Raw genomic sequence first — 15915 nt, forward strand, 5'->3', positions numbered from 1 at the left:
TTCAACCGATTCCGAAGACCCCCTGAACCCTTTCTTTTCATTCAATCTCCTAGGTTAGAGATCCGACTAAAGGGGTGGGGGTCCCAAAGATAGTGACAATGATGTCATCACTTCATAATAATCAAAAGAACAGTCACTCATCCTTTTTCCCGTTTTGCTGCAACGCCCACATTTCCCCAAAAGATGGCGCCCTCAAACCACACTGAACCTTTTTTGCATGTACACCATCTGTTCCCAGTTGGATTATGGATGACTGGAAGTATAGTCCTCAAACTTTCTCTTTTGAGTTTGGTTTTCATCCATCCATCCATCCATTATCTGCACCGCTTATCCTCAGTAGGGTCACGGGGGTGTTGGAGCCCCTCCCATCTATCTTCGGGCAGTGGGCAGGGGACACCCTCAACGGCTTGCCAGGCAGAGACCAACAAGTCACTCGCTCATTCACACCTAGGGACAATTTGGTTAGGCCAATCAACCTGACACGCATGTTTTTGTAATGTGGGAGGACACCGGAGTGCCCGGAAGAAACTCACACAAGCATGGGGAGAACATGCAAACTCCACACAGGAGGTTCGATCTCATGATCTCAGAACTGTGCTCGACACGCGCTAGAAAAAAATTGAACTCCATCCATCCATTCATTATCTGCACCGCTTATCCTCAGTAGGGTCACGGGGGTGTTGGAGCCCATCCCATCTATCTTCGGGCAGTGGGCAGGGGACACCCTCAACTGCTTGCCAGGCAGAGACCGAGAAGTCACTCGCTCATTCACACCTAGGGACAAGCATGTTTTTAGAATGTGGGAGGAAACCGGAGTGCCCGGAAGAAACCCACGCAAGCACAGGGAGAACATGCAAACTCCACACAGGAGGTTCAATCTCATGACCTCAGAACTGTGCCGTACACGTGCTAACCACTGCGCCGCCGTGCTGCCCATTTGGTTTTCAATCGGTTTTAAATTTAAGACCATTAAAAATGAGCGGAGGAAATTAAATGGGAAAATGGATAGTGTTTTGATAAGATTGGAGAGGTGAAAGAATGATCATGAGGGTAATTAGCTGCTGCGCTAAGCATAGCTTCCAATATGTTGGAAATGAGAGTGATTACTGATTCACCATCGACCTGTTTTGCCCCGTTTCCTGCCTGATACCTGTTGCCAAACTGTTTCTGGACGCGTTTCTGCTCTGCTCTTCTGTCCCGGCCATCGACCCGTTTTCGCCCTGTTTCCTGCCTGATACCTGTTGCCGACCTGTTTCTGGACCTGTTTTTGCTCTGCTCTTCCATCCCGGCCATCGACCTGTTTTGCCCTGTTTCCTGCCTGATACCTGTTGATGACCTCTTTTCTGGACTTGTTACTGCCCTTGCTCCTCCATCCCGGCCCTCGACCGGTTTCGCCCTGTTTTCTGCCTGATACCTGTTGCCGACCTGTTTCTGGACCCGTTTCTGCTCTGCTCTTCCATCCCGGCCATCGACCCGTTTTGCCCTGTTTCCTGCCTGATACCTGTTGCTGACCCTCTTTTCTGGACTTGTTACTGCCCTTGCTCCTCCATCCCGGCCCTCGACCGGTTTCGCCCTGTTTCCTGCCTGATACCTGTTGCCGACCTGTTTCTGGACCCGTTTCTGCTCTGCTCTTCCATCCCGGCCATCGACCCGTTTTGCCCTGTTTCCTGCCTGATACCTGTTGCTGACCCTCTTTTCTGGACTTTTTACTGCCCTTGCTCCTTCATCCCAGCCCTCGACCAGTTTCACCCTGTTTAAGACCTGTTTCTGGACCCGTTTTGCTCTGCTCTTCCGTCCCGGCCATCGACCCGTTTTGCCCTGTTTCCTGCCTGATACCTGTTGCTGACCTCTTTTCTGGACTTGTTACTGCCCTTGCTCCTCCATCCCGGCCCTCGACCGGTTTCACCCTGTTTCCCGCCTGATACCTGTTGCCGACCTTGTTTCTGGACCCGTTTCCGTCTTTGCTCCTCCGTCCCGGCCATCGACCTGTTTTGCCCTGTTTACTGCCTGATACCTGTTGCTGACCTCTTTTTCTGGACTCGTTACTGCCCTTGCTCCTCCATCCCGGCCCTCAACCGGTTTCGCCCTGTTTCCTGCATGATACCTGTTGCCAACCTTGTTTCTGGATCCGTTTTTGTCCTTGCTCCTCCGTCCCGGCCATCGTTCTGTTTTGCCCTGTTTCCTGCCTGATACCTGTTGCTGACCTCTTTTCTGGACTTTTTACTGCCCTTGCTCCTCCGTCCCGGCCCTCGACCGGTTTCGCCCTGTTTCTTGCCTGATATCTGTTGCCGACCTGTTTCTGGACCCGTTTCTGCTCTGCTCTTCCATCCCGGCCATCGACCCGTTTTGCCCTGTTTCCTGCCTGATACCTGTTGCTGACCCTCTTTTCTGGACTTGTTACTGCCCTTGCTCCTCCATCCCGGCCCTCGACCGGTTTCGCCCTGTTTCCTGCCTGATACCTGTTGCCGACCTGTTTCTGGACCCGTTTCTGCTCTGCTCTTCCATCCCGGCCATCGACCCGTTTTGCCCTGTTTCCTGCCTGATACCTGTTGCTGACCCTCTTTTCTGGACTTTTTACTGCCCTTGCTCCTTCATCCCAGCCCTCGACCAGTTTCACCCTGTTTAAGACCTGTTTCTGGACCCGTTTTGCTCTGCTCTTCCGTCCCGGCCATCGACCCGTTTTGCCCTGTTTCCTGCCTGATACCTGTTGCTGACCTCTTTTCTGGACTTGTTACTGCCCTTGCTCCTCCATCCCGGCCCTCGACCGGTTTCACCCTGTTTCCCGCCTGATACCTGTTGCCGACCTTGTTTCTGGACCCGTTTCCGTCTTTGCTCCTCCGTCCCGGCCATCGACCTGTTTTGCCCTGTTTACTGCCTGATACCTGTTGCTGACCTCTTTTTCTGGACTTTTTACTGCCCTTGCTCCTCCGTCCCGGCCCTCGACCGGTTTCGCCCTGTTTCTTGCCTGATATCTGTTGCCGACCTGTTTCTGGACCCGTTTCTGCTCTGCTCTTCCATCCCGGCCATCGACCCGTTTTGCCCTGTTTCCTGCCTGATACCTGTTGCTGACCCTCTTTTCTGGACTTGTTACTGCCCTTGCTCCTCCATCCCGGCCCTCGACCGGTTTCGCCCTGTTTCCTGCCTGATACCTGTTGCCGACCTGTTTCTGGACCCGTTTCTGCTCTGCTCTTCCATCCCGGCCATCGACCCGTTTTGCCCTGTTTCCTGCCTGATACCTGTTGCTGACCCTCTTTTCTGGACTTTTTACTGCCCTTGCTCCTTCATCCCAGCCCTCGACCAGTTTCACCCTGTTTAAGACCTGTTTCTGGACCCGTTTTGCTCTGCTCTTCCGTCCCGGCCATCGACCCGTTTTGCCCTGTTTCCTGCCTGATACCTGTTGCTGACCTCTTTTCTGGACTTGTTACTGCCCTTGCTCCTCCATCCCGGCCCTCGACCGGTTTCACCCTGTTTCCCGCCTGATACCTGTTGCCGACCTTGTTTCTGGACCCGTTTCCGTCTTTGCTCCTCCGTCCCGGCCATCGACCTGTTTTGCCCTGTTTACTGCCTGATACCTGTTGCTGACCCTCTTTTCTGGACTTTTTACTGCCCTTGCTCCTTCATCCCAGCCCTCGACCAGTTTCACCTTGTTTAAGACCTGTTTCTGGACCCGTTTTGCTCTGCTCTTCCGTCCCGGCCATCGACCCGTTTTGCCCTGTTTCCTGCCTGATACCTGTTGCTGACCTCTTTTCTGGACTTGTTACTGCCCTTGCTCCTCCATCCCGGCCCTCGACCGGTTTCACCCTGTTTCCCGCCTGATACCTGTTGCCGACCTTGTTTCTGGACCCGTTTCCGTCTTTGCTCCTCCGTCCCGGCCATCGACCTGTTTTGCCCTGTTTACTGCCTGATACCTGTTGCTGACCTCTTTTTCTGGACTCGTTACTGCCCTTGCTCCTCCATCCCGGCCCTCAACCGGTTTCGCCCTGTTTCCTGCATGATACCTGTTGCCAACCTTGTTTCTGGATCCGTTTTTGTCCTTGCTCCTCCGTCCCGGCCATCGTTCTGTTTTGCCCTGTTTCCTGCCTGATACCTGTTGCTGACCTCTTTTCTGGACTTTTTACTGCCCTTGCTCCTCCATCCCGGCCCTCGACCGGTTTCGCCCTGTTTCTTGCCTGATATCTGTTGCCGACCTGTTTCTGGACCCGTTTCTGCTCTGCTCTTCCATCCCGGCCACCGACCCGTTTTGCCCTGTTTCCTGCCTAATACCTGTTGCTAACCTCTTTTCTGGACTCGTTACTGCCCTTGCTCCTCCATCCCGGCCCTCGACCGATTTCCCCCTGTTTCTGACCTGATACCTGTTACCGACCTCCCTCCTGGACCCGTTTCTGTTTTGCTCCCACGTCCCGGCCATCGACCCGTTTTCTCTCCGTCAACGCTGACCCTCGCTCGACATGGAAGTGCAACTTCCGCGTTCCTGCTATCTGCTACCTGTGACCGACGATCATCCAAACCCACCGAGTACTCTCTTATTCCACTACTACCCCAGTTCTGTCTCTCACAGTTTCATTTCTCAATCTATCCAATCTTGTTACTCCTAACATATTCCTTAAACACTTCATCTCAAAAACGTGCCTACTTGAGAAAAATATGTTTTTTTTTTGTCATCAACAGCACGGATGGCGTGTGACGATAGACCTGGTCATTGGACCTGAAGGTATCAGCCAGCAGAGTGACAACTCAGCCGTAAGCCCACCTCCAGAACATTTCCACCCAAAAGTAGGATTTTGCTGAAGTCCAAATGTCTTTTCTTCTCCGCCAGCTCGTCTTGATGGCCACCTTCTCTCAAGTGCGCGACATCTCCTTCTCTGCCGAGAGTAACGGCCGAGCTTTAGTCAACGTATACGTAGACGGAACCGAGCAGGTAAAATGTATTTGACGCCGTTCTGAGCAAGAGTGAAGTTTCTCTCTCACGTTTCATTGAAAAGTACAAACTCTTGCGATTCAAAATATGATTTTAGAGAAACCAGCAACCAGCAATTCGAAACAAGATACCCGAAAATGTTAACTCACCTAAAAATGGCTCCTAAGAGTCAGCTGATTATAGGACTCCCATTACATCCAGGACCATCCAGGGAATCTAACCCACAAAATACAAAATACCTTTAGATATATAAAAAAATCTGCCTAAAAGCATCTCTGCATCATTTGACCATCCTTGTAATCAGTTTGTTTTGCTTCTTAACTCCCCTTTCAAAATAATCCCATCTCATTAGCTGTACGGCTTATCCTCAGTAGGGTCGCGGGGGTGCTGGAGCCCATCCCAGCAATCATCGGGCAGTGGGCAGGGTACCCCCTGAACTGGTTGCCAGCCAATTGCAGGGCACACACGGACAGACAACTCGCTGGCTCATTCACACCTAGGGACAATTTGGACCGGCCAATTCACCTGAAATGCATGTTTTTGGAACGTGGGAGGGAACCGGAGTGCCCGGAGGAAACCCACGCAAGCACGGGGAGAACATACAAACTCCGCACAGGAAGTCCGGTAGCTGGATTTGAACCCACACAGGAGGTTCCCAAGACTTTAGAATTGTGCCGCATACGCGCTAACCACTGCGCCGCCGTGTTGCCTCCTTTCAAAATAAACAAACAATTTCAGATCCTTTCCAAAATGGCAGTTAGCTTCTGACCTTGTGATTGACACCACTCTTGGCCAATCACAAGCTTTTTTCGCGGTCCACAGCCTGCGAAAGCCTAGAGGGCCTGTATCGAAAAAGAACGAAAAGACATGACCTACTACGGCTTCAAAAATCTTGAGCCAATAGTGACTGATTCCAATGTTGATCAGTTAGCCAATTAATCTCCGGACGTGATTTTATAAAATTTTACAGGCTGTCTTCGAATGAGAGACGAAAATAAACTTTGCAACCCGGGATTCATAAATAAATGTGACTTGACTTCATTCTTATCCGAGATGATCACGTGCATGTGTGCACAATCGCAGATTGACTACTGGAAAGAGAAGTCAAACATTTTCAACTCTTTAACAATGTCTAAAAACGGGTCAAAGGAAATGGTTGGAGAGGTTTTATGGCTGTAAACCTTTGGAAAGGCTTTGAGATAGCGTTAGAAAAATGTGTAAAATACAATGTTGAGTTTTTCAGATTTTCATCCAATTGAACCTGGGATCAGGTAAGGCTTCGTGCTATTGTCCTAGTTTTTCTCTTCTCCAGAATGAAAAAGCTTCAATTTTAGTGTGATCCAACTTAGATGCCTCAATGTTAGTAGCACGTAATGAGGAATTAATTATTAAAATGTAGCCTTTACCAAATTGTCTGAATTTGTTATCGGACTCCATTAACCAAACACAACCTACGTTCACCCAACAATGCGTGCTCTTTTCTTTTCGGGAAAATATGGGCAAGAGACCGATATTCCCACACGGGGGCAATTTATTTTCCCTTACAGAAGAACTAAGTGTACTCCATCAAAGACGGCCGAAGTGACGTTGGCGTCTGTGGGAAGCCTTCTCCTGAAGTCCTTTAGCCTTCTCTTATTGGCCCACGTCTCCCCGCAAGATGGTGTGCCGGCTCCTCCCATGGGCATGCCAAGGAATTGTTTGCGCCCATCGTTCTCACAACACAGCACCTTGATGTCTGGCTTCCCAAAACAACGCCAGCCGTCCTCCGTCAGAGTCCTGTTATCAAAATTCCCTTCACCAAATATTCTGTATTTGGAACAGCCTCCTCTGACCTTGTACATTGAACTAAAACCAACTCAGTGAAAATCTTCATTGCATTATGAGTCAAATGTATAAAATCCTTTAATATTCTCCAAGAAGAGCATCCAGTTTACTTTGGCTACGTCTCAAATTGGGATTTAAGGCCGACTTGACAGGAACCTTAAGGGGTTAAGAAACCGACTCGGTTCTTCAAGTCTCTGTACTTCGTCTCCAGCTTTGTGACTTAGCGAGGCTCTGTTGGAATGATATACATATATTTATCCTACAGTTGACATTAATATGTTATAAGTGCTCTCAGCCCTTTTTGAAGAGTTTTCAGCCCGTAAGCTGTTCTTCAAGGCCATGAGTTGTTTTTTGTACTGTCTGTCCCTTTATCTCACATAGCAATGGGTGCAAGTTGCCCTGGAATAATCTGTGTCATAATTTTCCTTTTAAGCATGCAATAACTCAAGTTGTTTTTCACCGAAAGCCTTGAAAGAAGAAAGGAGGTGTCTGCCCTGTTGTTTTATTGTCTGCTCCTATCTTCGGTGTTTTTTCTTCCCGTTTTGACAACTACACTATGGATTACTTCTATCCTATGGACATGGGTTTTAACGCACAAGAAATGCGTGTATTCAAGGAATTTCAACTCCTTGCCCTGAAGATTTCTCGTGCCGGCGTGATGAAGGGGCCTATCGTGGAGGAAAAGCCGGAGCTAGCGAAGCGGCTAGCGGCGTTATAAGTCTTCGGTACTATCCGTAATCATGGTAAATGCGAACTCACGACCAAATAAGATCATCGAGTGCTGGTGGAAAACATCGAAGCGCACAGGGAGCGCAGTTGCTGTGTTTTGCGGAAACGTGACTCACGTTTAGCATTCCGGACGCTAACGTGTAGCCACCCGGAGCTACCCGGAGCAATCCGGCTTCAACGCCGCTAAACAGAGACACGAAAGCCGGGGAGAATCGGAGAGGAGGCGGACTTGCTAACACGAGGTGGTGTATCCCTGGATTTTCACAAAGAAAAGATTTCCATCTGCCGCAGGGATGTCGAACTTTTGGACTGGCGTGACGTCATCCGCTCCGCAACAAGCACCCCTAGGGCATCATGTTCATCTGTTAATAAACAACAGGGTAGACTGCTGGAAGTGTGAATTTCCCTACGGGGATGAATAAAGTATCTATCTATCCATCTATCTATCAAACAGAAACCAGCTGTGATCATCGGGCGGAAAGCAAGGCGTGCGAAAGAAGATTAATTAACTCAGTAGCAACAGTTAGAATGCGGTCTCAACCAGTTGGATAGAACCCCTCCCTTTAGAGAAGTTGAGACTTCTGTAGGACAGGGCCAACCCTAATAAAAGAGAGCGGAGATCCTTCAGAGTGATTTGGGAGATTGGTGGCTCTACAATCTCCGGTCGCTTTCCTTGCAAGATAACTCAAATAACCGATGCTCTGTTGTCTTTTTTATTTCAGAGCGTTTTATTATAAATGTTGGGGACTTAAACCTAACCGGCTCTCCATTTTCCGATCTACCCCGTAGCCTCTCTCAGTGAGCACGGAGTCCTTGGCCGTTGCGGAAAACATGGCCAACCTCATCGATGGCTTCTGCCAAATGGAACGCTCCCCTCCCCAGGGATCGCTCATTAGCAAGTCTCGTAAAGGTACGGGTACCGCCATGACCTGAGATAATGGAAAAAAATGGAGAAATGATTGATCAGGTATTCTTTCAGCAGGAACAGCGCTGCCAGACATCCCAAAACCGTGAGTACCGTATTTTCCGCACTACGGGGCGCACCGGGTTATAGGGCGCACCCCCCAAAAATAGTTTTTGGTCCTATATCTTCCATACATAAGGCGCACCGGATTATAAGGCGCTACAATGGGAACGTGGACAAAACAGTCCGATAGTTCAGTCCAACTTCTCACCCTCTTAACATTCCGAAAGCTTGCAAAGAAGCAAACACGTGTCGTAGACACTTGCGGATGCGGTGTCCGTGCCATGTCACTCAAAATATCATTCGGAAGGTTTAAGTCTTGGGATTCAAGAAATGCCAACCATTCCTTAGTTTCTTTTTTCTTTTTCGCTCGCAACTTTACTGCGCATATGACAATAAACACTTGGAATTGAGTTTAATTCACTCGACTCATCACAGCAACATCAAGATGGTTCTAAAACAAGATACCGGGAAAATAGAAAGCCGCATAGCTCACCTAAGTTCTCACGTTCAATAATGATACGCAACCATGGTCTTCTTACAACCGTGAGTGTAGTCAATCCAGGAGAGTCAAATATTTACAAATACAGACGAATGAAACATGTTTCTTTATGGCGTACTTTAGCAAGCTTGCTATTCACAGTCATCTTTTTCGGCCAATTGCAGGGTTTATTTTGGCCCTCTAGCCAATCCGAGGCTCCGAATAACTTCAGCCAATAGCGATCGATTTGACTGATGATTGACACATCTTTTTCGGCCAATTGCAGGGTTTGTTTCGGCCCTCTAGCCTATCCGAGGCTCCGAATAACTTTAGCCAATAGCGATCGATTCAAATGATGATTGACACATTGGTTAGCCAATGAAACGCCGGTATATAAATCCCAGCATACACCGCGGACGACTCCACGTTCGGGGGAAAATCGAGTCGGCGGCTGTTGCGTAAGTTGCGAGACCTTGCGATTTAATATTGAGCCATTTATAAGGCGCACTGTATTATAAGGCGCATGGTCAGCTTTTGAAAAAAATCAAGACTTTTAGGTGCGCCTTATAGTGCGGAAAATACGGTACTTGTTTAGAAGTTGTGGTGGTCTTCAAATGCCTGACGAAAAACTGTCCCATCTCTTCTAGCGTTACATCAGCTGAACCCAAAGGAGGTTGGAAGATTCAAACTCAACTTGAATTAAGACTGAACACACAAACACATTTTTAGTGTTTCTCGTTTCCGTCCACAGGATCCGATATTTATGCGGAGATTCCCGAGGGCACTAGAGATCCTTGTGGTGAGTCAGGGTCTCACAACCCTAAGACCTCATCGCAAAAGTGTGGCTTGATCGTTGCGTGTACTTCCAGTGAAACACCGGCTCTCTCGACCCGATATTACTGTCGGTGGAATCCTGGGTGAAGGTTTTTTTGGAGAGGTTCATGATGGCGTCTACAACACTCCTGTAAGTTTATCTTGGTTGAAATGACATCACTACATCTACACGTTGTATGTCTAAGACTCACAAACCTCAAGTCAAGTCCTGTTTATTTGTGACACCCTTAATCATAAGGAGTCTCAAAGGGCTGCATGGACCACAGACTATTATTTAACCATCCCCTGATCTAAAACCGACATGAGAGCAAGGAAAAACTCAAAACCTCAAGTCAAGTCCTGTTTAATTGTGACGCCTTTAATCACAGAGTCTCAAAGGGCTGCACAGACCACAGACTATTGCAAACTACAGACCATTATGATACCATCCCCTGACCTAAAACCGACATGAGGGCAAGGGAAAACTCAAAAACTTCAAGTCAAGTCATGTTTATCACAAAGAGTCTCAAAGAGCTGCACAGACCACAGACTACTATGACACCATCCCCTGATCTAAAACCGACCTGCGGGAGAGGAAAAACTCAAAACCTCAAGTCAAGCCCCGTTTATTTGTTTGTCCCTTAATCACAAAGAGTCTCAAAGGGCTGCACAGACCACAGACTATTGCAAACTACAGACCATTATGATACCATCCCCTGATCTAAACCGATATGCGGGAGAGGAAAAACTCAAAACCTCAACTCATGTTTATTTGTGACGCCAAAAAGTCTCAAAGAACTGCACAGATCAAAGACTATTGCAAATTATGGACTATTATGACACCATCCCCTGACCTAAAACCGACATGAGGGCAAGGGAAAACTCAAAAACTTCAAGTCAAGTCATGTTTATCACAAAGAGTCTCAAAGAGCTGCACAGACCACAGACTATTATGACACCATCCCCTGATCTAAAACCGACATGCGGGAGAGGAAAAACTCAAAACCTCAAGTCAAGCCCCGTTTATTTGTGACACCCTTAATCACAAAGAGTCTCAAAGGGCTGCACAGACTACAGATGATTGCAAACCACGGACTATTATGACACCATCCCCTGATCTAAAACCTACATGGGGGCAAGGAAAAACTCAAAAACTCAACATGTCAAGTCCTGTTTATTTGTTTGGCCCTTAATCACAAAGAGTCTCAAAGGGCTGCACAGACCACAGACTATTGCAAACTACAGACCATTATGATACCATCCCCTGACCTAAAACCTACATGAGGGCAAGGAAAAACTCAAAAACTTCAAGTCAAGTCAAGTCATGTTTATCACAAAGAGTCTCAAAGAGCTGCACAGACCACAGACAATTATCAAACCATCCCCTGATCTAAAACCTACATGGGGGCAAGGGAAAACTCAAAAACTTCAATTCAAGTCAAGTCATGTTTATCACAAAGTCTCAAAGAGCTGCACAGACCACAGACTATTATGACACCATCCCCTGATCTAAAACCGACATGCAGGCAAGGAAAAACGAAAAACCTCAAGTCAAGCCCCGTTTATTTGTGACACCCTTAATCACAAAGAGTCTCAAAGGGCTGCACAGACTACAGATGATTGCAAACCACGGACTATTATGACACCATCCCCTGATCTAAAACCTACACGGGGGCAAGGAAAAACTCAAAACCTCAACATGTCAAGTCCTGTTTATTTGTTTGGCCCTTAATCACAAAGAGTCTCAAAGGGCTGCACAGACCACAGACTATCGCAAACTACAGACCATTATGATACTATCCCCTGACCTAAAACCTACATGAGGGCAAGGGAAAACTCAAAAACTTCAAGTCAAGTCAAGTCATGTTCATCACAAAGAGTCACAAAGAGCTGCACAGACCACAGACTATTATGACACCATCCCCTGATCTAAAACCGACATGAGGGCAAGGAAAAACTCAAAACCTTTATCTTCTTTGTTCCTTTATATTGTGTAAATTATAACCTTATCTTCTTTGTTCTTTCTTATCCTCACTGTTAAACGTGAAACTGGAGTGCCACGTCCAATTTCGTTGTCAGAATATTTTCAACCCATTTTGTAACAACGACAATAAAGGTAGATTCTATTCTAAATTGTGAGATGTTGATGAGCTCTTGTGAGTCTTAGTCATACAGACAAACATTCTTACATACTTGGTCAGATTAACCTGAATTAACTGCGATTGGGTTCTTGTGCAAAGACGGGCGAGAGCATCCGAGTCGCCATCAAAACCTGCAAGGACCTCTCACCGGGAGTGAAGGACAAGTTCCTCCGAGAAGCCGGTGGGTTTCTCCGCACTTTCTCCCCTGAATGGGATTTCCTCCATAAACAACTTCTTTGTGGAATGAATTGCAGACTTGATGAAAAATCTGGACCACCCTCACATCGTGCGCCTGATCGGACTCATTATTGTGGATCCGGTCTGGATTGTCATGGAACTCTGCCAACACGGAGAGGTCTGCATGCGGGATTCCAAACCAATCTTGGTTTTCCTGTCTAAACCATATGTCCCGAAACGTCCGAACAAATGGCTTACTCAGCGTTTATGTTTATCTATCTATCTACCCTGGTCATATCCCTCGAGAGGGGTGACCGACAGCAAGACAAACGCAAAAAAAAAACATAAACATTTTTGGACCATGGACAACCCAAATGTCCAAACACCCAAACAAGTTAGACACCTAAGTCGGTCATGGAAAGATCAATCAATGGATATATAGATAGATAGATGGAGAGAGAGAGAGAGAGAGAGAGAGAGAGAGAGAGAGAGAGAGAGAGAGAGAGAGAGAGAGAGAGAGAGAGAGAGAGAGAGAGAGAGAGAGAGAGAGAGAGAGAGTCAGATAGATAGTCTTTATTCCTCCCTGTAGGGAAATTCACACTTCCAGCAGTTGTTGTTTAGTGTTGTTTATTACCAGATGAACAGAATGGCCTCGGGGTGCTGTGTTGTAGTTTAGCAACAGCGGAGTGGATGACGTCACACACTAGGCCAAAAGTGCAACGTCCCTGCGGCAGATTGAAATCTTTGTGCTCAGAGTTACACTACCTCGAGTCCTCCTATTCTCCGCTTCCCACAGGCTTTTGTGTCTCTGTCTGCCCTAGCAGCACTGAAGCCGGGTAGCTCCGAGTATCTCCACGTTAGGGTCCGGGATGCTCGACGTGAGCTACGTTTCCGTAAAACACAGCAAACTGCACTCCCTGTAGGCTTTGATGCTTTTCCAGTTCGTCGGTCTTATTTGGTAGAGAGGTCACAGCCTTAGCTCCAGCTCTGCATCCACGATAGGGCCACCTCATCACGCCGGCACCATTATTCTTCAGGGCAAGAAGTTGATTCCTCAAATCAACGCATTTTTGTGCATTAAAACCCGTAACCATAAGATAGATAGTACTCCAAATTAGAGTTGTCAAAGGGAACGAAGATAGAAGCAGACACTTAAAACAATAAATCACAAAAAGTGCGAAATAACAGGGAGCTGCTAGAAAGGCTGCCGCTCGCTTTGCTTTTTATGCATTTTATGCATTCTATGCTCTGAACTTGCCAGTCGAAATTGAAAACAAACAAGTGACTCTTTTATATGCTGTTTGTCTGATGGCAGCTGGGGAAATATCTCAAAGAGCAGAAATATATCTTGACCACAGCGACATTAATCATCTACTGTCTACAAATCTGCAAAGCCTTGTCTTACCTGGAGGGACTCAACATGGTGCACAGGTACGAATACAAATGACACTTTCCTCTTCTGCTACGTGCTATCTTGAAAGAGATACAAAATGTGAGAAAATAGGACGTGCCTTTTTACATGTTATCTATATATACTTTGTTAGTATAATCCGATCATTTTTGCATTTGAAGACGGCCCGTCTCGCCTTTGACTTCTTGAGCTGTGACGTCACGGGAAGCACCCTAGCAAGCCAGTCACCATATTGCTAGTTTTGCTAGTTTTTGTGGAGAATGTCTCGACGTTGTGTCAGATGGCGAGCAGCCAAAATGGGGCCAACTGGGGAAAATGCCACACAGAGAGCTCATTTCGGAGTAGACCGTGTATCCGCCTCGCCCCAGAAATATGCAAAAAAGTACGGGGAAATTCTGATCGGAGAGGGAGAAGCTGTTTATTGATATTCCTCAGAGTTCTCATTCGTCTAAGAGACAATCAGCTTTATTATACCCACTGGAGCAGACACATCACGTCAGAAATATCACATGTTGCTTAGTGCGATGACCAGGGTTGGGTAGGGTTACTTTAACTTGATTACTTTCAATGACTTTTGGATGACTCCAATACCAAATATGCTCATAAAAGACCAAAGAAACTAAATAGGAATAAAATGATGACTCACAACACGTGGTAAGCTTTCTCTCCTGGCTTTAATCTCTTTGATCTCCGGCAAAACCAACATAAAATGCGACAGATATTGATATTTAGTTAAGTAATCCAGTTAAAGTAACCCTACCCAACCCTGGCAATGACGCGCTTGTTTTTCTCAAAGTGAATGCTTCCAAGAATTAAATGGTTTTCTCAGAATGTTTTCGTCCTCTTTCGATTCTCCAAAGTGACACCGATTTCCAGGAAAATTGTTGGAGTCGGCCAGACCCAGCCAAATTCCTGTCAGCTTGCAAGCTGTTCCGGAGCTGACATTATAAACTCGGGAAAAACAAGCCTGGAATTTCCTGTCTAAACAAATGTGTCCTCATTTTGTCGCTCCGATTTCATTAATCCACAACCCTAATAGGGGCTAAACTGGCCAGGACACGGCAGGCTGCTAAAAAATCGGTAGCAGGGACTTAAAATGGTGAGTCTGGCTGACTAAAAACACTCAACATCCGAGGAAAAACAGCCATTGCAACAAACACGATCCGAGCCGGGAAAAAAGCAACAAGCGCGGCGGGCGAGCCGGCTGCTAACAGGCCTAACCTGGAGCAAACAAAAGTGGAGGGAGCTATCTGTACTATATTAATTGCAAGACATGCGGCGAAAAACACAAAAGTCACAATCGCATACCTAAAAGGAGGCGAAGGCAAAAAAGGAACGCACGCTGTTCACGACGGCAGGTAAACTTTTATTATGAACGCGACTCGGACAAAACAGTCACAAGCCCGCCAGCGACCGGTAAGGAAAGTTCCAATGACTCCAAGCTGAAACGACCGCAATGCATTGGCTGTTACTACAGTATTGCTGGGAATTAATTAACAAAAAGTAACGTTTACCAAATTGATCGAATGAGTTATCTGACTCCATTAACCAAACACAGCCCACATTCACCCAACAATTTGTGCGTGCTCGTTTCTTGAGGGAAAAATGAACAGGAAAGCCGACATTTTCACACGGGGGTAGATTTATTTTCCCTAAAAGAACTAAGTGTACTCCATCGAAGATGGCTGAAGTGACGTTGGAGTCTGTGTGAAGGCCTCCTCTGAAGTCCTTTAGCTTTCTCTTATTGGCCCACGTCTCCCCCCAAGATGGTGTGCCGGCTCCTCCCATGGGCGTGCCAAGATGGCCCCCTGGGTTTCACCATCTCATCCACGAGCGTCTTGATGTCTGGCTTCCTCAAAACCACACCGGGCCTTTCTCCGTCAACAGCGTCTGGGTGTGCTGATTGTGTTATCAGCAGTACGTCCCGTTCCTGTAAACAACTTCTTCCACCACTTATGCCTGCCCTGAACTTTCACTGCTCATGTCAAGTCAAGTCAAGTCAAATTTATTAATGACGCCCTTAATCACAAAAATGTCTCAAAGGACTGCACAGGATTACAATGACACAATGACCTGATCTTAAACCAACATGCGGGCAAGGAACAACTCAAAAACCTCAGCGTGAGGAAAAAGAGAAACCTTGAGAAGGGACCTCACAAGTGGTATCCCCCTTTCAGGATGACCAGGGTGAATTACATTTAGCATTACAGTACAAAAACATAGTAAACACTAGGTAACATGTTGAAAATTTGTCCAGAAAGTGCAATAAAGGCACAGTCAGTAAATAACTATAGCATTAAACTCAATAAAGGTAACTTCTATTCAATCGTGTAAAATCCTTTATAGTCAAATGTATAAAATCCTTACGATAATCAACGGAAATCGCCATTGTTTTGAGTCCTTGCTATCATCTGGTGACGTCACAGCTCTAGGAGATATGAGGTCAAACTTCAAGAA

The 15915-nt window shown here is 46.9% G+C and overlaps 1 protein-coding gene across 1 annotated transcript in view; it reads left to right on the top strand.

The window, feature by feature from the left end:
• LOC148368273 (protein-tyrosine kinase 2-beta-like) overlaps nt 1-15915 on the top strand; it is a 51494-nt gene that overhangs the window by 14616 nt on the left and 20963 nt on the right. Inside the window, exons 9-18 of the mRNA XM_088329680.1 lie at nt 4669-4740; nt 4817-4918; nt 8261-8381; nt 8454-8481; nt 9564-9589; nt 9668-9715; nt 9786-9880; nt 11970-12051; nt 12125-12225; nt 13363-13478. Of these exons, the coding sequence (XP_088185806.1) occupies nt 4669-4740; nt 4817-4918; nt 8261-8381; nt 8454-8481; nt 9564-9589; nt 9668-9715; nt 9786-9880; nt 11970-12051; nt 12125-12225; nt 13363-13478 (791 nt within the window). The remainder of the gene's footprint in view (nt 1-4668; nt 4741-4816; nt 4919-8260; nt 8382-8453; nt 8482-9563; nt 9590-9667; nt 9716-9785; nt 9881-11969; nt 12052-12124; nt 12226-13362; nt 13479-15915) is intronic.

The sequence above is a fragment of the Urocampus carinirostris genome, chromosome 3, assembly GCF_059441175.1.
Source record: "Urocampus carinirostris isolate Australia breed hairy pipefish chromosome 3, RoL_Ucar_1.0, whole genome shotgun sequence".
NCBI classification, from domain to species: Eukaryota; Metazoa; Chordata; class Actinopteri; order Syngnathiformes; family Syngnathidae; genus Urocampus; species Urocampus carinirostris.